At 51.2% G+C, this 23664-nt stretch overlaps 1 protein-coding gene across 2 annotated transcripts; it reads left to right on the top strand.

Annotated features, from left to right (window-relative positions):
• The first annotated feature begins 1039 nt into the window (after window positions 1-1039).
• On the top strand, window positions 1040-19467 carry Stac2 (SH3 and cysteine rich domain 2). 2 transcript variants are annotated; one of them, XM_057774945.1, is made up of 11 exons: window positions 1040-1551; window positions 12606-12912; window positions 14000-14097; window positions 14245-14335; window positions 14919-15034; window positions 15127-15199; window positions 15291-15352; window positions 15952-16049; window positions 16356-16407; window positions 16680-16817; window positions 18036-19467. In XM_057774945.1, the coding sequence occupies exons 1-11, from the start codon at window positions 1462-1464 to the stop codon at window positions 18138-18140; spliced, it is 1230 nt and encodes a 409-aa protein (XP_057630928.1). In that variant the 5' UTR covers window positions 1040-1461; the 3' UTR covers window positions 18141-19467. The 2 variants fall into 2 exon arrangements, with proteins under 2 accessions (XP_057630928.1, XP_057630929.1); XM_057774946.1 differs by having other exon boundaries at window positions 1041-1551; window positions 14922-15034.
• The last annotated feature ends 4197 nt before the right edge of the window (window positions 19468-23664 follow it).

Below are 23664 nucleotides of genomic sequence, written 5' to 3'. Positions count from 1 at the left end.
CCCAATACCCTCACAGACATACATGCAGGCAAAATACCAAAGTACATAAAATAATTTTTTTTAAACAAAGGTGTCTTCAGTCTGTGATCTCAACATTAGGGAAGTTGAGGCTGGAAAATGAAGAGTTTGAGGCCAGCCTGGGCTACATAGAAAGATCCTCTCCCGAAAATAACAAAAAAACAGGGGTTGCTGAGATAGTTCAGAGGGTAAAGTACCTGTCATTCATGAACCTGACTTTATCCCCAGCATCTGTTTTTAAAAAGGCCAAATTCACCTCCTTAGGAAAGTAGAGAGAGAGAGGGGTTTCTGGGACTCCAAGGCCAGGCCAGTCAAATTAGCTCACAGTGAGAGACCCGACTCTGACTTCATGGTGGAAGGCTCCTGAGGAGTGACACCCAAAATTAACCTCCGGCAACTACACTCACACATGTGCCACTCACGTTCCACACACACACACACACACACACACACACTCAGATGTACACGCATGCGGATCGTATACACACACCAACAACAGCTTGTTCTCGCTTTAGGAAACGCCTAAAAGTTTAGTAGTGCTGTGGACATTTAGTGAATTCCCTTCCTGGGCAGAAAGGGTGAACGGGTGAAAGGGTCAGTGGGTGAACCGGTCCTGTCTTTTACTCTGCCAAGGTGCAGCATCTTCTTATCTGCACTATCAGAACGCTGTAACTTTTCCCTCTCGGCTATTCTACTGCAGCCCCGAATTATTCATATTTCGAGACGCTACCATGCTCGACCGAGCCCTTCTTCAGTTTTGTCCCGCAACCCCCTTCCATTTCGGGTTTTTCAGTGTCAAGCTACCCCACCCCACCACTTATTTATCCTCCAAACCCCACCCCATCTGGTCGAGCCCCCCAAGACTCCACCCAGCTGTCCCTTCTAGCCACCTCCGCAGCCAATAGCTGAAAACCTCGATTTGCATAGCTGCGCGGGGGCGCGGCGGAGGAAAGGGGGAGGGACCAGGCGACCTCCTAAATCAAAGTTGGGAGGCTAGGACTGGGCGGAGGGGCCGCCGGGTGCAAGACTGGGGCTGGCGGGGGAAGGGGAGGGAGATGGGGGGCGGGCGCAGAGGACGGCGGAGCCGGCCGGACTCGGACAGCTCCGTCGCTCCCTCGCTCTGCTCATCCGCGCATCCCCACTTCCCTCCTCCTCTCGCAGAGCGCAGCATCCTCTGCAGACCCTTGGTCCTCAAATCCCGGGTCGTCCCGCTCCCGCGGCTCGTGGTAATTGCCTCCTTTTCCCCCGCCACCTGGACAACTTTCTCCTCTGGTGCCTGGGGTTAGGGGGCTGCTTTGCCAGGGAAGGTTTCCCCTGAGGGTCACTGGAGAGCAGCCACTGGAAATAGGCTTTAGATTCCCAAAGTGACGCCCGCCACCCACAGCCTGCCCCCGGCGGGTCTGCCGTCGGATCTCCGCACCCTCTTTTCCTTTATATCCAACCATGACCGAAATGAGTGAGAAGGAGAATGAACCGGATGACACGGCCACCCATACTCCCCCAGGGACCGTCTCCACCCTCCAAGAAACCAAGGTAAGTCGGGGGGCGAGAGGCCTGGCCCCGCCCGGGCATCTCTGGCTCGGAGCTCTGGTCACAGTGGCGGGTCCCCTTGGGGTCACGGAAGCTAAATGCGGCCCGCGTGATTCCTAAGGCTGCGCGCCATACCCGGGAGGGAGGAGAGGGTTCGCGATGAGGGGATCCAAGGAGCTGATCACAAGACCACGACCCTCCGGTACGCGCGAGGCGCGCCGACGCGCTCTGGCTCCCTCCTGGGCGGTTGTAACTCGGCTTTGTTGGAGGGAATCGGCGCAGCGGAGGCGCCGGGCGTGTGTGGCCGTGTGTAGCGGGTGGGGGCCGGTGTACGCGCGTGTGTGTGCGTGCGAGGCGCACCCCTCCCGTGGCCGCCAGATCGGTGTCTGCGGCTACCCGGTCCCCCGCTCTCCGGTCTCTTTGAATCCGTTTCCACAACCGTCTCCTCTCTCTGGGCGTGCGTCTCTCCGCTTCCCTACGTGCTTCTCCGTGTGTCTCCGGTGTCCCTCTCTGACCCACAGCAGTCTGGCATCCGCCTCGCGGACGGGTTAGCCTGGAAGCCCTGGAGGCCGCGGCCCCGGGTGCGCAGCTTTAGAGTCGGTGCTGGGGGCTGCGGCAGCTCGGCCGTCGGTGGCGGGCGGGGACCTGGAGCATTGCGGCTCCAGAGCCAGAGGCGGCCCCACCCCCGACTCGGAGAGCCTGGAGAGGGGAGGAGAGAGGGCAGAATCAAAAGAAGTCATCGTAATTAATGAATGTCATAATTAACCCTAATTATGTATGATTGTTACTCTTGTGGGAGTCACAGTGAATAAATTATTCTCCTGTGAAGGCAACCGGAGCCCAGCCTGCGGGAACTGAAAGGGGTGGGGGAGGCCACATTCCGCCTCCCAACCCTAACGTGTCTACCCCCTCCTCAACTTCTAGGAGCTCAGGAAGTTCTGTGGGAAGGTGCCCGAGCAGCTCCAGAATGGGAAGAGAAAGGGCTGTAGGAGGGAGCCCTTACCCGTCCCTAGACTTCAGGCCAAGACTCCCTCTTTTTTCCCGTCCACCCTAGTGTTTGTTACCATCCTGGTCCTGTGACCAGGAGGGGTGTGCGAAGCAGAAATGGGTGGTGTCTTGGGGCTCCCTGGGGTCACGAACTCCGGCACAGCTCTTCCCACGACCCTCTTCCACCTCAGCCCACCTGGACGACCCCTCAGTACGTGAGGTTAATTCAAGGTCAAGGTCATTACCGCAGTGGGGAGTTGAACAGGGAGAATGGAGGTGGCCTGAAGCTCTCCAGGTAGCTACCCGGGCGCCGCCTGGGTCTGGGGACCCTGCCGCTCTCCAAGTCCAAATCTCTACCCAGCTTTGAGATAAGGTCTTGCTTGGTATCCTTGGTTGGCATAGCAGTCACTGTGTATTCCAGGCTGACCTCAAACTTAGTGAGCCACCATTCCTGAGCCCCTCACATTCAAGATTCAGCACACACTTGGCCTTCTGATTCCTTTTAAAAGTGAGACTCTGACTCCTGGTCAGCATTTTAGACCCCTTAGGGTGCCAAATCTCTCCTGGAAAGGATTGAAATGGGAGGGTATTGCTTGGGTTATCTGAGGTACAAACGGGATCCTGGGAGCTGGACCTCTCGCCGAGTTCCAATTCTTCAGCCTCCTCACCTGCTCTGTTGTCATCCTGGGCAGATATACAGTCCCCCTGCTGCCATTCTGAGAATGGAGGGGCTCCCAATGCCTGGCACATGAGAACCCGTCTGCCTCCTGCCCCTCCTTAGGAATTCCCCAAGGCAAGCAGGAGCCTGGAGTGGTGCTGCCTCAGCAATCCCACAGGCTGCTTGCTCAGCTGTATGGGGAGGGGGGGTCAGATCCTGGCAGGGCCTTGTCTCCCTCCTCCAACCCAAGGACCCTCCAATGTCGTCTGCTCTGAGTCAGAGCCACAGAAGGTCTGGAAGAGTAGAGGGGAGGGTACCACACTGGCCCACTCTGTGCCAGGCCATTTGGACCCCAGCCTTGCCCCCCTTCATCCATGTGAAGGCCTCTAAAATAACCTCTCAAACAGGACTGGGGTAAGCCAAGGGGCTGTCTATGAGGTCATTTCATAGCCCCCTTCCAGCTCTTCACCAAAGAAGTTTGTGCCTCTAGACTCCAAGGAAGGAAAGACAGGAAGAAGGGGGTTGCCCACTCAACTCAGTGCAAGGCAGGCTCAACAAGGGTTGGGTGCCCAGAAGCCAACCTTGTGTTCTTAGCCATCAGCTTGGGGCCTCCAGGCATTTCTTGCCAGTCTGAACCCAGTGTCTTGCTTAGTCTGTGGCAGGGTCTCAGCCTTGTACCCAGCCTACTCAGTGATCTAGGTAGGCCCACCTTCTCTTAGGGCTCTCATTCATCCCATAATATTGCTTATCGCCCTCTTTGGTGTTATCCCGGAAGACCCCACTATGCCTGCTTTGCCATCTGAGTCATCTTTCACCACATCCGACACCACCCACTGCCGGCTGCCTAGTACTGTTTCAAGAGATGGCATGGGAAACTGAGGGAAAAGGGACCTCCAGCGAGCTTCAAGGGAGAGGATGCTGGGAGGTGGGGCTCCTGCTCTGAGGAGCTCAGAAGAGACCTGGTGACCTGGGCCACACGCCAGACAGTCTGCAGGTGCACTGGGAGGGAACTGGATCCAAATGAAACAACTTACTAAGGTGTATGCCAGAAATGGATCCCTGGCACTGGGGACGCCAAGACAGCTGGTAGGGTCTGGTAAGATGCTTATCAGGTGTCTTAATCAGGGTTCTATTGCTGTGGAGAGACACCATGGCCATGGCAACTCTTTTAAAGGAAAACATTTTATCGGGGTTGGCTTAGAGTTCAGAGGTTTAGTCCATTGTCATCTTAAGGGGAAGCATGGTGGCACGCCAGCAGACACGGTGCTGGAGAAGGAGCTGAGAGTTCTACATCTGGATCAGCAGGCAGCAGGAAGTGAGAGAGCGACACTCAGCCTGACTTGAGCTTGTGAAACCTCAAAGCCCACCCCGCGACACTTCCTCCAACAAGGTCACATCTACTCCGAAAAGGCCACACTTTCAATAATGCCACTCCCTATGAATCTATGGGGGGGGCTTTTTTTTTTTTTCTTTTTCGAGACAGGGTTTCTCTGTGTAGCTTTGAAGTCTGTCCTGGAATATGCTCTGTAGACCAGGCTGGCCTCGAACTCACAGAGATCTGGCTGCCTCTGACTCCTGAGTGCTGGAATTAAAGGCATGTGCCACAATTGACAGGTATATAGAGGCAATTTTTATTCAAACTACTACATCAGGTAAGGGTATTTACCACCAATCCTGAGTTAATCCTCAGAACCCACCAACATGGTGGAAAGAGAGAACCAGCTCCCACAAGTTGTCTTCTGACCTCCACATACGTGTCATGGAATGATCATATGTGCACACCTGTAAACACACAAATAAGTAAATAAATGTAAAATGGTGGGGACAGCTACAGAGGCCAGGATGCTAAGAAGCTGGAATACCTGGCCTGGCAGAACCACCAAACTCATATCTCTGGAGTAAGCAGGCATTGTTGGGGGCCCACGTTGGGGGGCATCTGTCGAGGTCCAGCCTCAACAGGTTTCACATGTTCCAGGGTAGGGGCATGTGGATTAGAAACGCCAGGCAGACAACACAGAGAAACGAAAGAAAAAGACAGAGACACAGAATAGAACAGGGAGGGCAATCCAGTGAACACTGAATTCGCCCACGTTTATTTTCCATATGCTTGTGCACCCCAATCCAAAAAGGGGGGAGGCAAAAGGCTGCTTTAAGATAACACAAAGAATAAACAGAGCAATCACCTCTTCAATACCTGAAGCATACCCTGAGTTAAGGGTTCTGTTTGTTTAGCCAGACGTGCAGTGACTACACTTTAGGTCAAGTATCCTATAGGCAGCCACTCCTTGGGTTAAACCTCCTGTCAACTACTTGAAGGAGCAGGAATGTGCCTGAACTCTCTGACTTTTGGTAAAGGTGGAATAGATTCACTTCTGTGGGCCGCCTCAATACCTAAACCAAGTAACCACACCCTAGGTCAAGATAACTTCATTAGTAGCCACACTTTAAGTCAAACCTCATTCATATATATATATCCGAAGGAGCAGAATAGGCCTGAACACTCTGACCTCCGGGTAAGGTGGAACAGATCCACTTCTGTGGGTTCCCACAGGCATCAAGCCATTTGACAACTATGTCCTACCCACCCTCTGGCCAAAGCCCTTGTCATCTTCCGGTCACCTAGACGGCAATTCCATTTCCCCCCCTCTTTTCTGCCCTCCTGGAATCTGGGGCCCACGGCTGAGTTAAGAAATCCGCAGGCAGAGGGAAGGCTGCGCTGATGCCCAGAAACACTGTGTTCCAGACACCTTTGGTACCTTTGCAGAGGTGGTCATTGGCATGAATTCCAGAGAGGGGGTATACCAGTAAAGGGTGTAGGCTAGATTTGGGGGGAGGGACTTAGATTTATAGGGATTACTCCGGAATTAATGGCTTTGGGAGGAGAAACATGACTGATGCCTTCACATATTGGAATATCTGCTGTGGTTAGGAGGAAATGGCTTAGTCAGAGCAAGGGAGTATTGGGGGCTGATAGGCAAAAGTCACAGGAAAGGAAGTTCCAGTACTGTATAGGGAAGCACTTCCTAGCAACTGCAGCTGCCCAAAGATGGAATGAGTATCCCACAAGGGCGTTCGCGCCCCATCCCAAGAGGAGACCGAGGACAGTCTATTCAGAAACAACGTGACCCGAGCAATGGTGGGGTGGGATGGAGACTGATTAGGTGTCTAGCATTTCTGGTCCCTTCTAACCCTGAATTCCTTGATCGACACAATAGACAAGTCCCTGGAGGGGCTGAGGGAAGGGAGGGGAGACCAAGGCAAGAGCCAAGGCAGTGAGATATTCCTGGTTATCTGATCTGAGCAGCCTGAGCCACCATTCAGGCCCTGACCCCGGTCCTTGCCAGCTGGAGAGATTTAACTCCTTTGACAGCCATTCCTCATCTGAATCATGGGACAATGACAGTCTCCCCCAGAGGGTGTCTCTGGAGCCCATGGCAGACTGTGTGTCAGGTGCTAGCCCAGATCTGGTGTTCTGATGCTGAGAACCCTGGGTGGAGCCTAATTTCCAGTTGGTTGATCTGTCTGGGCCCAGAGCCGCTTCCTCCTTCCTGGGTGTGGGGAAACTGAGGCTCAGAGAAAGGAAGTAAAGTGATTGATACCCCATTAACAGGTTAATTTTGCCCGACCCCCAGGACATCTCTGAAATTTTACCTCCTGTGTGTTCTATGCCTTGAGGCCCCTGAGCAGGACATCGGCCGCTGGACGTGGGGTCAGAAAGGGTGGCGGGGGTATTGGTATTCCTTTTCCTCTTGGACCCCATCAAAGCCCTACCGCCCTATCTGGCACTGGCAGCCGCGGCCTGACCTGAGCTGGTATACGTAGTCTAGTTCTTCATTGTCCTTTTTGGCTTGCCACCTGTGCTCCCGCGCATGGGCATCTGAGGCCCCAGGCCTTGCTTCTCATAGATGAACAAAGGAGCCCACAGTGCTGTCCAGGAAGCTGAGTTTGGAAAGGAATGAGCAACTCAGTGTGCCAGACACCCCAGGGCTCTGGCCTCCCAGCTGGCACACCAGAGTCTGCCCTGTGCCCAAACATCCCCTCTGCTTCTCCCTCCATTTTGCTGCCTGCTGGCTTCTGGGAGGCTGGAGGGGCCACTACTTCCATCCCTTTGGCATACGCAGGTGCTAGGCAGACAGCCACAGCACACAGGCTGCCTGGCATGCCAGCTGGGAACCCTGGCCAAGACTCCCTGCCTGGAGCCTGGCCTAGGCCCCCCTTTTCCATCCTGGTGGAAAGGAATGGGCAGAAATAAGGTAACTCTCCACAGGAAGAGAGAGGGGTGAGGCTCTGGATAAGGAGGTCACCATACCTTGCTCTGGGCAGACTCAGTGAGGGATGTGAAGAACTCCAGCCTCAGTGCAGAAACGGCCCCTACTCCACAGCCAGTGATGTATTCGGCAGACATGTAGTGACTGAGTACCTACTGTGTGGTGGGGACCTTGAGGACTGGAGGTGACAGGTCCCCTGTTTTGGTCTCAGGAGGAGTTAGAAGGTGTCATGAGGAGTGGGTCAGTGGTGGCACACACCTTTAATCCCAGCACTCAGGGCAGATCTCTGAGCTCCAGGCCAGTCTAGTCTACAGAGTGAGTTCCAGGACAGCTGAGGACACCCAGAGCAACCCTGTCTTCAAAACGAAAAAGAGGTTGACAAGAGGAACCTGAGTTGATGCGGTTCTGACCTAGGGCAGGCTCGGGGAGTACCTGTAGCAAGCCTTTCTTTGTCCCACCAGCTCCCAAATAATGACATGGAGACTTCTTATCAGTTATGAGAGCCTAACCTATAGCTTAGACTTGTTTCTAACGAGCTCTTATAACAAATCAATCCGTTTCTATTACTCTATGTTCTGCCACATGGCTTGTAGCTATTACCTCTCCTTCTGCACATCCTGCTTGCTCTGGGTCTCCTGCCATCTTCACTTCTCTTCTTCCCGGAGTCCCGCTGACCCTGGAAGTCCCGCCTAGACCTCCGGCCTAGCTGTTGCCCACTCAGCTTTCTTACACCCATCCCAGCAACTCATCTTCACAGAGTGTACAGACATCCCACAGCAAGCATCAGAGGACAAAATGGGTCCACCGATGGACTGCTGCGATATTTGGACACCGTGTGAAAATGTATTTGCTGGGATTGGTGTAATTAAAAACAGAACGGTCAATAACTAGGCAGGAAGTGTAGGCGGGATTTCTGAAGAGAAAGGAAGAGGAGGAAGAACCTAGGCATGCAGGAGACATCAACAAAACATGAAGGAAGCTGGACACATAGAAGGAAAGAAAAGTAAAGAGTCTCATGGTAAAATATAGCTTAATAAGAGCAGGTTAATTTAAGTTGTAAGAACTAGTTGAAAACAAGCCTAAGCTAAGGCCAAGCTTTCATAATTAAGACTAGGTCTCCATATCAGTACTTATGAGCTAGTGGCCCAAAGAAAAATCAGACTACATATGGCATCCAGCGTGGAGGCCAAACAAAGCTAAGGAAAGTTCTGGGCAAGGAGCAGATGTGGATTCCTAGTCATGCAGTCTTTCAGGTAGGCTGACGCTCAGTGTACAGAGGCGCAGCTCCTGGACGCCGCCTGCAGGCTTGAACCAGCCAGCGTCATGCACCGGCACCGTGCCCTATGCTGAGTCAAACATGGCAACTGACGTGCTAGTTTAGGCTTTCTCCCACAGGATCAGAGGACCCTGCAGACACTCAGTAAAGCCAGGTCCAGACACGAAAACCCTCTAAACGTATGTTGGTTGTTTTGTTTGTTGGTTGGTTGGTTTATCAAGACAGGGTTTCTCCGTGAAACAGTTATGGCTGTCCTGGAACCCACTCTATAGACCAGGCTAGCCTCAAACTCACACAGATCTATCTGCTTTTGCCTCCCAAGTGCTGGTATTAAAGGTGTGCGCCACCACTGCCTGACTAAAAGGTATAGTACCTTTGAAAATGTGCTTAGCTGCTGAAGAAAGAAAAGAAAATGGGTATAGACAGTCATAGAAAAAATAAATAGGCCGGGCGGTGGCAGAGGCAGGCAGATCTCTGTGAGTTCAAGGCCATCCTGGTCTATAAGAGCTAGTTCCAGGACAGGTTACAAAGCTACAGAAAAACCCTGTCTCGAAAAAACAAAACAAAACAAAACAAAACAAAATAGTTTAAAATAATAAAGTCTTTTTTTTTCTTTTTTTAAGACAGGGTTTATGTGTTTTCAGAAAAAAAGAACCAGACATCAATAAGGACAAGTAGCCCAGATGATCCAGCTTCAAAATGCCTCAAAATTTGCAGTTTCCCAAAATTCTGTACCAGAACAACCTCAAAGCTGCTAGCTGAAATGGTCTAGTCTCACATACTACTCCAGCCAGGACTTCAGATAAAACCTGGATATTCCCATTTACACAGAGACTGGACAACAGGTGATACAGCTGGCTCTCTTCCAGGATTTGGTCATTATCTCAATTTTCTCAGGGTCCTCTAAAGATTCCATTGCCCCCAGAAAGCAGAAAGAAATCTAGAGAACATGACAGGCGTATTCCCAAGAGGGAAGTTTTGGTCAGTCAGTGTGTTATGAATGATTGTCACATTTGGAAGGTTGGTTACATGTTGTTATTGGTAATGGTCAGAAAAAAAAAGCTAAACAGAGGAGATTAGATTGAGGGATCTCTTTCTGACAGAAAAAAAGGGGGATATAATATAGAAATGACAGGATAAAGAATAGATTATTGGATCTACTTATAAACTAAAAAGAACTATTAGTTTTAAATCCTTAACATTGGTATGGATTCATATATTGATACAAATTTAAGGTTATTTTGTTATACTGTATGTTTTTCTACTCTTGTTTAAGGTATTGTATCTGCCAGGTGGTGGTGGTGCATGCCTTTAATCCCAGCACTCAGGAGGTAGGCAGGTAGATCGCTGTGAGTTCAAGGCCAGCCTGGTCTATGGTGATAGTTCCCAGACAGTTAAAGCTCTTACACAGAGAAACCCTGTCTTGAAAAACCAAAATACATAAATAGATAGATAGATAGATAGATAGATACATAGATAAGGTATTGTATCTATGCAGCTCATTTAAAAATGTAATGTATAATTTGGAAATACAGGTTAGTTGGGTGGTGGTGTAATCCCAGAACTTGAGAGGCAGAGGCAAGAGGATTTCTATGACTTTGAGGCCAGCCTGGTCTACAGAGCAAGTTCCAGGGCTGGCACCAAAAGTTACACAGAGAAATCCTGTTTCAAAAAAAAAGAAAGAAAAAAGAAAAAAAGAAAGAAAGACAGGTAAGTAGTTAGTCATCTATAATAATCAAACTTGTGTCATATTTGGTATGTTTTCAAACAGATATATTTTAGATAGGTGGTCTTCAAACACTTCAGAGACCTAGAATATTGCATTTAAGATGTTTTAGGTCGGGCAGTGGTGGCGCACGCCTTTAATCCCAGCACTTGGGAGGCAGAGGCAGGCGGATCTCTGTGAGTTCGAGACCAGCCTGGTCTACAAGAGCTAGTTCCAGGACAGGCTCCAAAACCACAGAGAAACCCTGTCTCAAAAAAGCAAAAAAAAAAAAAAAAAAAAAAAAAAAAAAAAGATGTTTTAATAGGGGTTGGGGATTTGGCTCAGTGGTAAAGCGCTTGCCTAGCAAACACAAGGCTCTGGGTTCGGTCCTCAGCTTCAAAAAAAAGATGTTTTAATGACATAAGGCTTTTCATGACAGTGATAGATAACTGCTCCTGGCATCACCAATTTACTTCAAAAACGAATGATGGGCATTGAAGAACCCCCATACAAGATTTGCTTTTATTGTGGCAAAGTTAACCACCGGGCAAGAAACTACCATTGCCTCAACATAGGACAGTATGCTGTCCAAATTGGACAAGCAGGACACAAAAGAAGGCAACTGCTGAACTTTGCCAAGACAAGGTAGAGGAGTCCTTCAAAATTCCTGCTTCACAAAAATAGTCTGTCAAATATTCTGGCCCTGTAGACTAAAGGTAGATGCCCCAACATTGCAGAAGATCCTTGGAAGGAAGCTAGCTGTCTCTGTCATTTCTATGGCTTTGGAAATTGTTTGCTTTTCATTTCCTGTCTACTCGAGTAATATTATATCCTTCTTGGGTCTTTGATGGGGTCAAAGATTAGATAGCTATAGATTTATAATTTAACTTGTTACCAAATTAAAAGCAAGAAACTAACTTAAGAGATGTAAAGTTTATTTATTTATTTATTTATTTATTTATTTATTTTGGTTTTTCTAGACAGAGTTTCTCTGTGTAGCTTTGGAACCTATCCTTGAACTCACTCTGTAGACCTGTTTGGCATAAAACTCACAGAGATCCACCTGCCTCTGCCTCCCAAGTGCTGGGATTAAAGGGCGTGCGCCACCATGGCCTGCCTGGCAAAATGTAAAGTTTATAAGGTTGAGAAACATAAAAGCTTAAGTTGTTTATATAAAAAGATGTTTTAAGGTCCAAAAAGATATCTTCATACCAATGCATATAAAATAAAGTTAAATAAATTTAAAAAAAAAAAAGACATGGGGAGGTAAGGGGGTTGGTAACAGAAAAAAATGTACTATTTTACTTTAAAATACTTAAAAATCATTTCTATATCATTTCACATAAGTCTAGTTTGGGAGGCTTAGGGTTATAGCTCAGTTGATAAGAGTGTTTGCCTAGCGTGTGTGAAGCCCTGAGTTTGATCTCCAGCTCTGAGTAAAGCTGGGGTAGCATTGCATGCCTGTGATCCCAGCACTGAAGGAAATAGTGGCAGTAGGATCAGAAGGTCAAGGTCATTACCCTTGGCTGCAGAGTTTGAAACCAGTCTGAGATACATGAGACACCATCTCAAGAAGACCAAAAAAAAACCAAAAACCTAGTTTTACTTTCTGTTTTGCATTGAGACAGGGTTTCACTGCCTCTCCCCTCAGTACTGGGATTAAAGTCCTGTGCCTTCACACCCTGAAAAAGTCTACTTTTATTGTTTGTTGGAGACAAGATCTTGCTGTGTAGCCCAGGCTGGCCTCAAACTTCTGACCCTCCTGTCTCCATTTCCTGAGTGCTGGAATTACAGAAGTATGCCACCACACCTAGCCAAAAGTCTAGATTTTGTTTATTTGTTTGTTTGTTTGGGAAAAAAGTGGGGGGGGGTGATGATGAAGCCGACTTCACTGGGTCAGCCTTCACTGCTGGAGGAGACCAGCAGTCTATTGGCCACTTGGCTTCCATAGTCCCCACCACTTCTAAGTGCCTGCCCAGTTAGAACTCCCTTAAATTTCCCTGCCAGTTCTCCGTGGGCTCTGGGAGGCTGGATGGTTGCAGCAGGAATCTCTGGTAGTTCTTTCTGTTGGCACTGGTCCTGGGCTCCCATGCAGCCTCCACTGGAGGCTTCATTAGTCAGCCCTGCAGCCTTTCGCTCACAGCTCGCCCCGTCTTCTCCCAGCTCCAGCGATTCAAGCGCTCCCTCTCCCTCAAAACCATCCTTCGAAGTAAGAGCATGGAGAACTTCTTCCTCCGCTCAGGCTCTGAGCTGAAGTGCCCAACAGAGGTGCTGCTGACGCCGCCAACCCCGCTGCCTCCTCCTTCTCCGCCACCTGCATCCACAGATGGGGGTCTACCCACCCCAGCACCTTCCCCATGCCCAGTCCCACGCCCCTTGGCACCACTCAAACCAGTGAGGCTGCACAGCTTCCAGGAACACACCTTCAAGAGAGCCAGCCCTTGTGAGCTGTGCCACCAGCTCATTGTCGGTAGGTACCTGGACCCTGTGGCAGGCCAGAGGAGGAGCTGGTGGGCACCTGGGAATAAGCCATGGAACTGTCTGGTGTTGGATTCTGCAACGCAGGGTCACACTTCCTACTGCGCCTCTTTTCCTGGGGAGACCAACTGAGTGTCGGTGGGGCTGGGCTTTAGCCCTTTAACTCATGGCTTGAGTCCTTACCTACCATGCATTAGGCCTTGCATTCTACATTGCCAACTCTGCCAAAGAACAAGAACAATAGAGTCATAGTGTTGGACTCTAGTGTCCAAACACTGAGGAGGAGTCGCCCCCAGAGACCACTTCATACACCACAGCCGATGCAAAAGCATGAGGATTTTATTAATTCTGTCATGACAGGGTCCCCCAGCATTCGGGAAGCCGAGGGACCCCGAATAGATGGCACAGGCTACTTTTAAAGGGGCCACAGAAGCAAGGGAGGTTGTTCTTTGACTATTTTGATTGGCTTATTCAAAAGTGCTATTACCAATAATTGACTGGAGAGTTGTTGCCAGATCAGGTGAGGTAAGAGGTCATTTTGACCCCGTTTCCCAGGGGACTGAACCAAAACACACGTATATGGGTAATTGTTCAGGAACTGAGTACGTGCGAGTGTAGCTGTTAGGTCCTTGGTTCCCAGGGGAGGAGGGGAAGCACTATGGCACAGAGGCTGAGAGGATTCAGAATTGTCAAAATGGCTTCAGGATTGTCTTAAAGTCTTACAGTAGGTGATGGTTGTCCCCGCTCTTGCTCCAAGCTCACAGACATGGCTCTGGTGCCATTTAACATCTTCACCGTAGGAGGGGGAGGTGCCAGGCCCTGAAGCCCAACCCAAGACTCAGGCAGTGGTCACCGGGCTCTTTTTTTATTTTTATTTTTGAAACATAGTCTCTCTGTGTAGTCCTGATTGTCTTGGAACTCTGTAGACCAGGCTGATTTTGAACTCAGAGACTCCCCCACTTCTACCACTACAGTGCTTGGATTAAAGGCGTGCACCATCAGGCTTTTTGTAGTGTTCCTTGTCCATGGGCGTGTTCCTTCTTGGCCAGTTTCTCTTGCTGAACCTGCATCTCTCCTAGGAAACTCCAAGCAGGGCTTGCGGTGTAAAACATGCAAAGTCAGCGTCCACCTCTGGTGCTCCGAGGAGATCTCCCACCAGCAATGCCCGGGCAAGACAGTGAGTAGGGGCTGTCCTGTGGCAGAATGAGCAAAGGAACCCGGCAAGGCCGGTCCTCCCTGCGGGGTGGTCCCACGCTTGGGTAGAACCGGTCTCTCCACGGTTCATTGTATCTCTGTGTTTTCTCTCTGCCTCCTTTTGCTCCAGTCCACCTCTTTTCGACGCAACTTCAGCTCCCCACTCCTGGTGCATGAGCCACCACCAGCCTGTGTCATGAGCAAAGAGTCCCCACCTACTGGTAAGTGGCCCCTACACCCCATGGCCCGCATCTCGGATGTCCTGTTAGAAACCCCACACATTTCTCAGTTTCCATGCCTGAGGCACACGGGTACCGCTTATTCCTGATGCTCCCTGCTTTCCTTTCCTGAATGCTCCTGTCCTGAATGTAGGCTCCGTTAATTTATTGGTCCATTCGTCTCTCAACTGGCCACTTCTCGAGCACCTACTTAGTTTGATTCACTGTACCAGACCCTGAAAGACAGCACCGAAGGTGGGATTGAGTTGGGTTCGGTGTCCCATGCCAGGCTTTCCAGCACTCAGAAGGCAGAGGAAGGGAGGTTAGCAGTTCAAAGCCATCATATATAGAGTCTAGGGTGAATTCAGGCTGGCAAGTGGGTGCCAACCTGGACTACGTGAGACACTGTTCTATAAACCAAATAATAATAACAAATAGAGTTGGTTAGGGTTAGGTTAGCGTATCAGGTAAAGGCACTTGCCACCAAACCTGATGAGCTGAGTTCTAGCCATGGGACCCACATGGTGGAGCTTGGGGTAAACCCAGGTTGGCAGCTAGGTGCCAGGCACTAAAGGTGGCTGCTTAGCAGGGACCATTGGGAAGGTGGACCCAGTTTATGAGACCCTGCGCTATGGCACCTCCCTGGCACTGATGAACCGTTCCAGCTTCAGCAGCACGTCTGAGTCCCCCACACGGAGCCTGGTATGCTGGGCACAGAAGGGGAGCCCTCGGGGGGAGGGTATCTGACCATGACTGTGGGCCCAGGTGCTGATCCTCCTCCTGTCTCTCCCCAGAGTGAACGTGATGAGCTGACAGAAGATGGGGAAGGCAGCATCCGCAGCTCAGAAGAGGGGCCTGGTGATAGTGGTAAGCCACAGGAGACAGCCTCAGGGGCAGGAAGAGGGGGGGAAGGCACTTCTTCAAGCTTGATGCTCTGGTCTCACCTTGGTGTCCCCAGTATTCATAGCCCCAGCTGAGAACGAAGGATCAGGACCAGAGGAGAAGAGCCCGGGACAGCAGGTGAGCCCAAAGGCCAGAACGGGAAGGAGTGTCACTTCTTGTCATAGATCAAGGTGTACATAAGAGCATAGTACAGGGCTGGAGAGATGGCTCAGAGGTTAAGAGCACTGACTGCGGTTAAGAGCACTGATTGCTCTTCCAGAGGTCCTGAGTTCAATTCCCAGTAACCACATGGTGGCTCACAGCCATCTATAATGAGATCTTCTTCTGACATGCAAGCATACATGGAAGGAATGTTGTATACATGATAAATAAATCTTAAAAAAAAAAAAGAGCATAGTACATAGGGCACTCACTGCTTCCTCCCTCCTGTGTCCTCAGTCCCCTGGGGGAAGCCACAATAAGAGAGGCCTGGAAGGTGGGAGGGGTCTCCACTGTCTCTGCTCCACTCCTGCTCTCCTAAGGGCATTCAGCTCCTGAATGCAGCAGACACAGACTGTGTTAGGTTAGGAAGATACGCTAGGCCCTGTTGCTTACCAGAGAGTCACTTACCTCACAGTGTCCTTGTCCTACCCCAGGGCAGGCCAACTCATAGCAAGCGGACTGTGGGTGAACCAAGGCTGTGACCCACCATCGCTAACCCAGAACTTTTCCTACAGCCCCCAAAGCTGTCCCTGCGGAAAGATGTGGGGTCCATGTACTCCTACGTTGCGCTCTACAAGTTCCTACCCCAGGAGAACAACGACCTGGCTCTGCAGTGAGTTCCTTCTGTGCTCCAGCCCCTTGGTCCTGCCTAACCCTTACTGACCTTGCAACACAGGGTGATGAGGACCGTCAGGCATTTTTTCCTTGTACCTTTGAATATACTGTGTTCAGAGAGGTCGGAGTTGGTCGGGATGATGGGTGCAGTTTCCTGTCTTCCGCCCTAATTCGGGACTGTTCCAGGGAGCCCGCCATGTCTGGTCTCAATGGCCGCAAGGTGCTCTGGGAATGCTCTCCCTGCTGAGAGGGGCACGCAGGGCACCTAAGTACCCACATGCTGCCCCAGCTTTCTCTTTCCCAGGCCTGGAGACCGGATCCTGCTGGTGGATGACTCTAATGAAGACTGGTGGAAGGTACTTAGCGGGATGGGGTCTGGCGGGACTCTGGTAGGTGCAGTTCCACCTTCCCTTCAGGCCCCAGAGACCTCCCTTCCTCCCACGGCTTTCCCAGGCCAAGCCTAGAGCCAACCCTTGGGTCACCACGTCAATCAGCTGCCTCTGCCCACCTCGTGGCCTTTCAAGGCCGGAAGCCACCACCCACCAGACCTAAGGTCTGCAGGACCTGGGTCTAGAGAAAGAGTAGGGGTAAAGCTGGTGCTTGGGCTCACTGCCAACCTCATCCCCAGGGCAAGATCGGCGACCGGGTTGGCTTCTTCCCAGCCAATTTTGTGCAGCGGGTGAGGCCAGGCGAGAGTGTTTGGCGCTGCTGTCAGCCCTTCTCTGGGAACAAGGAACAGGGCTACATGAGCCTCAAGGAGAACCAGGTGGGTTCCAGGGCCTTCCTGGGGTTGAGCAAGGGTGTCAAGTACCTCAAGGGAAGGTCTGAAAGCCTGGTACAGTCGAGCTGGAGCCCTTGGAGCTGGAGATGAAGCTGAGTTAGCGTGTTTGCTTTGGCTTCCACTCCCAACAGCACATGAACCAGATGTGATGGTGTAGATCTGTAACCTGGCTAAGGCAGGAGGATTATCCTGGGTTCAAGCCTATATACAAGGCTACATAGTGAGACCCTGTTTTAAAAAGACAAACAAAGGGATAGGCTAGCAAGGCCCTCCCAGAGGACTTGAGCTGGTGGCTGATGTCAGAGGCAGTCGGAATAAAACAGGAGCACTAAATGATGAATCTGGAGGCTTCGCTGTTTACTGTTTGTTTGTTTTTAATTTATTTATGTGTATGGGTGTTTTGTCTGCATGTATTTCTATGCACCATGTGCATGCCTGGTGCCCACAGAAGCCAGAAGAGGTAGTTGGATCCCCCGAGACTGGAGTTACAGATGGTTGTGAGCCGATGTGGGTGGTGAGAATTGAAACCAAGTCCTCCGGAAGAGCAACCAGTGCTCTTAGCCACTGAGTCATCTCTCCAGCCCCTGCTTTTTTGTTGTTGTTTGTTTGTTTTGTTTTGTTTTGTTTTGTTGGTTTTTCAAGATAAGGTTTCTTTGTGTAACAGCCCTGGCTGGAGACCAAGCTGGCCTCAAACTCACAGAGATTCCCCTGCCTCTGCCTACTGGGTGCTGGGATTAAAGGCGTGCGCCACCACGCCCTGCTTCTTTTTGTTTTTAATTAAATAGTGTTTTGCTATGCAGCTGGCCTGGAACTCACTACGTTGACCAGACTGGCTTTGAACTCACAGACACCTGTCTACCTCCGCCTTCCCAGTACTAGGATTTAGGGTGCCCCTGGCTAGCTTCAAGCACTGACTGTGCCTCTGGCTTTCTGCATAACCTCACACAAGCCCCTTTCCGTCTGCCACCTGCTTTGTGAAATGGGGTTGAGGCATTGGTTTAACTGATCCCCAGGTTCAATCCTGACGCTGATGTCCTGTTTGCTATACCCTGGGTCCTGGTCATGCTGTTGGTCCCTCCTAGGATCTGCTTGCATCAACTCCATCCACTGCAGATACGCCAACCCCACCTTCCCCTGGGGCATGTCCTCTGGAGCCATCAGCAATACTCATTCCAGGCCCTATCTCTCTTTGTATCCACTCAGATCTGTGTAGGCATGGGCAGAAGCAAGGATGCTGATGGCTTTATCCGCGTCAGCAGTGGCAAGAAGCGGGGCTTGGTGCCAGCCGACTCCCTGGCAGAGATCTGACAGAAACCCAGAGAACTCAGATGCTACCCCTGCCCATGCCTGGCCCTTGCTTCTGGCCCGAGGAGGAAGCCGGCATCCTGGCCACGCCCTTCCTCTCCGTCTCTCTCCTAAGCATCACCCACCCCCACTTAGGAGCCTTCTGCGCTGAGGAAGGTTTTATTTCTTGGGTGGGGTATTCTGAATGGGGTGATCTTCTGGGACTTGGGGAAGGAAGCCAAAAGTGGGAAGAAGTGAGGAAGCTCCAGGTAGGCCCACCCAGTGCCCAGGTACCACCTAGTCGGGTTGCCACAAGAATCCCACCCTAGGGAGCCTCCTGCTGTCTTCAAAGACTTTACCTGCCCATACTGCCTTTGCATGCCTGACTCTTTGCCCACAGCCTTTGCTTGGGTCTGTGTACCCACCCCTTTGCAACTGGGACCTTGTGAGAGGGCCTTTCGGTGTTCCTCAGCTCTTCACTCTCAACTGAGAGGGAACAGGTCTGTGCGAGAGCCCTGAATCCACCTCCTGCCTTCTTCAATTCTCAGGAAAGTTCAAGAATCTTTTCCGTTACTTGAAACCCATGCGTCCGGACAGAGCAAGGGCAGGACTGAGGGCCAGAGGGGATGTGACATGTCGAGACTGTTTCGTTAAAGACAGTCCCCACAGAGCAGCCTCGTCCTACCTTGTCTACTAAAAATTGGTGTCCAAGAGCGGCCTGGACACAGACTCAGCTGAGGACAAGACACTGGCCCTTGTTTAATCAAAACATTTCACTGTTAAGACTCCAGAAGCAGCGAGAAGCAGCCAGCCAGGGTAGTCTGTGGTTGTGAGTTCTGGTCTCTCCAAACACTCTCCTTTCAGGGGGCCCGAACTTACCCTTCTTACTGGGCTCTACAGGGCCCTCCCTGGGAGGAATACCTTGAGAGATAGAGCAAGGATTTGGAATGTTCGTTTTGGCCACCACAAAACGATGGTCTAGGAACCCCTGGTCCTTGTGGGCAGGACAAAGGACCTCTCCCTCAAAGGCTGCTCCCCCTCCCCTGGTGCCAGCCCCCCTCCCTCCAAGCTCAGAACCTCCTTTTGCGCCCTGATCATGTCAGTCAATGCTACCCCAATTTCTGGGGACAGTCATGCACAGAGAGGACACAGTTTCTCCCGCCCAACACACTTTGCTCCACTTTTCCCCCTAACAGGGGACTAAAGCCACACTGCCCTGTTTGCTGCCATGAAGCCCCCCCCAGCAAAATCCCCGGGGCGGGCCCAATGCCCACTGTACACGAGGCTGCATGATGGGTCTGCGGGGGAGTTGCTGAGCCCCCAGGCCCATAATTAAATGTTTCTTGTCTCAGCTTGTCTGCTCTGTGTGTCTGATTGGAATAGAAAAAGCCGGGCAGCGAGGTGGGGGTGAGGGCTGAGGGTAGAAAGGTAGAGGGTAGAAGTCATTGATCTCTGCGAGGAAGGGCGTCACAGTGAGTGGGATGCGCTCCCTTGGGGACCGCAGAAAGATGCGGGAAGGACCAGAGGAAAGCGGGAAACAGAGTCAGGCGGGGGTGGGGAGGAGGTGGGGCTGAGGTCACTTCTGAATTCCACGCGCGCCCCATAGTCGCGCAGGGGGCGGACCCACAGCGCAGTTGTTGACGCAGACCGCCTGCTTCGGAGGGTGCTATAGCGCTGGGGATCAGCCTCTCCCTGCAGCCCCCCAAGCCCAAGATTCAAACATGGTGGAGGAGACCGTGGTGGACGCTGAGGCCTTGAGATGACTCAGCAGGGTCCGTCATCAGGAGCCTGGCGGAGAGAGAGGGGGACTCGCGCGCGCCCCTCTGCCGCCCACCTGCTCCAGCCCAGCGGCCGCCTTCCAGCGCCTGCCCGGCCGCGTCACTCGCCGGCTCGCGTGTCCCGAGCTATTTTTAGGCGCGGGGGGAACAAGCGAGCCCGAGGCTGCTGCGGGGGTGACAGGGCACAGAAGGTGGGAATCTGCCTCTTTTGACAAGTACACTCTTCGTCCATCCCAGTCTGGGTCCCGCCTCCATCTTCTGAGCTAGGTAGGCGAGGTGGGACCAGACTGTGGTGCCTCCTTCTTGAGCATCCTTTGGGCCCCTTCATCCAGTAAAAGCCTTATAGATTGAGAAGGGCAGCCCTCTCCTACAATCTCCCGCCCTGGAACTGGAACTGGAAGGGAATTTCACCCCCAAGACTGAAGGCTTTCTTTTCTTTGGAACAGGGTCTTGTTTTGAACTCAGTCACCGCCCTGCTTCAGGCTCCCAGGGGTTGGGATTGCAGGTATGAGGCGCCATGCCTGGCTCTGAAGGCTATAGAGAGAATTATGTAACTCAGGCAGGCCATCTCCTGAGTAGCTGAGATTACAGGTGTGCGGTGAATTGCCTGCCTCGAAAGGGACACCGGGTGCGGCCCACAGAGCACGCCAGGAACTTCATGCTATTGGGTCCTCTCACCGACCCTTTGACAGACAAGGACGAGGACACTGTCGTAGAGATGGGAAGTGGTTTACCGAGGGTGGCACAGTTTATACAACCCAAACCCATTCCTTTCATACTTGGGAAAGCTAATGCCTGGAGAACGCTATTGACTTGTTCTGATTATCAAGCGATCAGTGGCCCAGACATCTTACTGCCCTGCCCTGTGGCTCTCAGTGCCATACACCACTAGGAGAGAGAACAGCCTGAGATGTTGGGCCAGGGCCTCCAGAAATAGATGCTTCCACCTCACTGGAGACAAGTGGGAATGTTGTATTCCAGCCTGATGCAGCCCCAGTGTCTGCCACCAGTCAGCAGCTGGCCTGGAACAGCCCCCCCCTCCACTGGTTTGCCGCACTGCTGAGTACAGCAGCTTTTTCAGGTGGTTGAACCACTGACAGCAGGCTCACAGCCTAGGGGCTGGGAACAGCTGGTGTCCCCACTATAGCCTTTGTCCTCCTCTGTGCCCGTTCTTGGGGGGGTCTGGCTGAACCAGCAATCCTACTGGCCTGGGATCCCCAGAAATCTGCTGCCAGTACCATCTCTGACCTCCACACACCCTTCTTCCTGAGCTCAGCTAGTACACTCCATCTGGGCTCAAGGAAGATGCAGGTAGAAAACTTAAAGCCATGGTGGCGCATGCCTTTAGTTCCAGCACTCAGGAGGCAGAGACAAGACAGGTGGAACTCTGTGAGTTCAAGGTCAGCCTGGTCTACAGTGTGAGGTCCAGGGCAATGAGAGCTGTTACACAGAGTAACCTGTCTTGGGGGGAACAAAAAAAAGAAGGAGGAGGAGGAGGAGGAGGAGGAGGAGGAGGAGGAGGAGGAGGAGGAGGAGGAGGAGGAGGAGGAGGAGAAAAAGAAAGAAAGAAAGAAAGAAAGAAAGAAAGAAAGAAAGAAAGAAAGAAAGAAAGAAAAAAGATGAGAGTTGGGTTTGCTCAGGGTGTTTGCCTGGGGGAGAGCGAGCCCCTTGGGAAGACATATATGTTCTTTATGGAATAGTTCTGCACTTTTGTTTTTTGTTTTTTGTTTTTTTTTTTTTTTTTTTGGTTTTTCAAGACAGGGTTTCTCTGTGGTTTTGGAGCCTGTCCTGGAACTAGCTCTGTAGACCAGGCTGGTCTCGAACTCCCAGAGATCCGCCTGCCTCTGCCTCCCAAGTGCTGGGATTAAAGGCGTGCACCACCACCGCCCGGCAATTCTGCGCTTTTGTTCTGTTTTGCTATGTATCCCCAGCTGGCCTCAAGCTTGGAGCAATGAGGCTCCTGAGTGTTGGGATTACACGTATCACTCTGCCTGGCTAGTCATATACATTTTAAAGATTTGTTTTTTATTTTTATGTATTTCTATGTGTGTGTGTTACATGTATATGGGTGCCTACGTATGTGGGCATCAGTAGCCCTGGAGCTGGAGTTACAGGTGGCTGTGAGCTGCCCGATGTGGGTTCTGGGAACTGAACTCCCATCTTCTGGAATAGCAGGAAATGTTCTAAACTACCAAGCATCTCTCCCCACCCAAGTCATATACTCTTGAATGAGAGGGCGTATATTTAGGGGTGGAGGGACTGAGTAGTGAAGCTAGAGATGGAACCCATGCTAAGTACATACTGTACTGTAGCTTTATCTTCAGTGCTAAACTGCCTGGATTTCCAGGGCATGGAATGGATTCAATGGTTATTTAGTTCTTAATGATTGCAGCTCCCTGAAAACTAGAAGCCCTCCATACACTTCCTGTAAAGGTTGTCAGAGCTCATGGTAGGAGGGACGGACTTTCCAGGCCTGGGGTAACATTCAGAAAGAAATGACCCCGGAGTGGAGTGTGGCTCAGTAGCAGAGCCATGGTCATGAGTGAACAGAAAAGTCAGTGAAGGGGCTCTTCCGAGAGGTGGACTCCTCCACCTTTTTTTTTTTTTTTTTTTTTTTTGGTTTTTCAAGACAGGGTTTCTCTGTGGTTTTGGAGCCTGTCCTGGAACTAGCTCTTGTAGACCAGGCTGGTCTCGAACTCACAGAGATCCACCTGCCTCTGCCTCCCAAGTTCTGGGATTCCTCCACCTTTGCTTAGTTTGAATCTCTATGGCTGTGATAAAGTGACCAAAAAAGGCGGCGGGGTGGGGGGTGGGGGGAGGAACGGGTTTATTCAGCATACAGATTACAACCTATCACTATCCAGGGAGGAACTCAAGGTAGGAATGGAAGCAGAGACTGTGGGAGAATGCTGCTTAGACTGGCTGGCACCTTGGTAGTCTCAATTTAGCACTGAAAACCTGGAAAATTCTTAGAAAGTCCTTATCCTTAATCAGTGATGGAGACCTGAAAACGCCAGTTCTGGTATCAGTGAAGGGTGAATTAATTTGGTGCCGAGGGAAGACCAAGCACGGAGAGAGACTAACCTTCCATCTGCCGTGACCCTTTTTTTTTATCTAGGTCATTTCTAGAAGAGGCAATCAGAATTATTATTATTATTATTTTTGGTCGAGACAGGGTTTCTCTGTGGTTTTGGAGCCTGTCCTGGAACTAGCTCTTGTAGACCAGGCTGGTCTCGAACTCAGAGATCCGCCTGCCTCTGCCTCCCCGAGTGCTGGGATTAAAGGCGTGCGCCACCACCGCCCAGCAACTATCAGAATTCTTCAGCTGAGGCTCACTACTCATTTGTGGCAGGTTGACATTAAAACCTGTCATCTTAACTTTTTTTTTTTTTTGGTTTTTCGAGACAACCCAATGTCAACCAACAAAAAGCCCCAGAAAAGTCCGAGCCAGTGAGCGAACAGCACCACCTTCTGGCCTGGAATGGAAACGGTCCCTGGTCTCAGGATCCAGGGAGCCATGCTTGATCCCTGTCTCTACAATGGGGGAGGCTGAGATTCTGAGATTGGGTGGTCTCCTAAACCTTTCCCCTCTGAGTTGGGCTGGAAAAGATGTCTGTGCTAAGCTGAGCTTGGCTAAGGCCACCCCACTTTTAGACCTTAGAAAGATCTATTAGGAAGTTAAAGCAAGAGTTCAAGGTAGCAAATGCAGGTAGCTTCCACGGACAGAATCCAGAAATCACTGCTCCTTTTGCCAAGCCTTGCACATGGCA

This window comes from Chionomys nivalis, chromosome 7 (assembly GCF_950005125.1).
Source record: "Chionomys nivalis chromosome 7, mChiNiv1.1, whole genome shotgun sequence".
Classification (NCBI taxonomy): domain Eukaryota; kingdom Metazoa; phylum Chordata; class Mammalia; order Rodentia; family Cricetidae; genus Chionomys; species Chionomys nivalis.
Note: the sequence above shows the minus strand (reverse complement) of the source record. Positions and strands in the feature narration are given on the sequence as shown.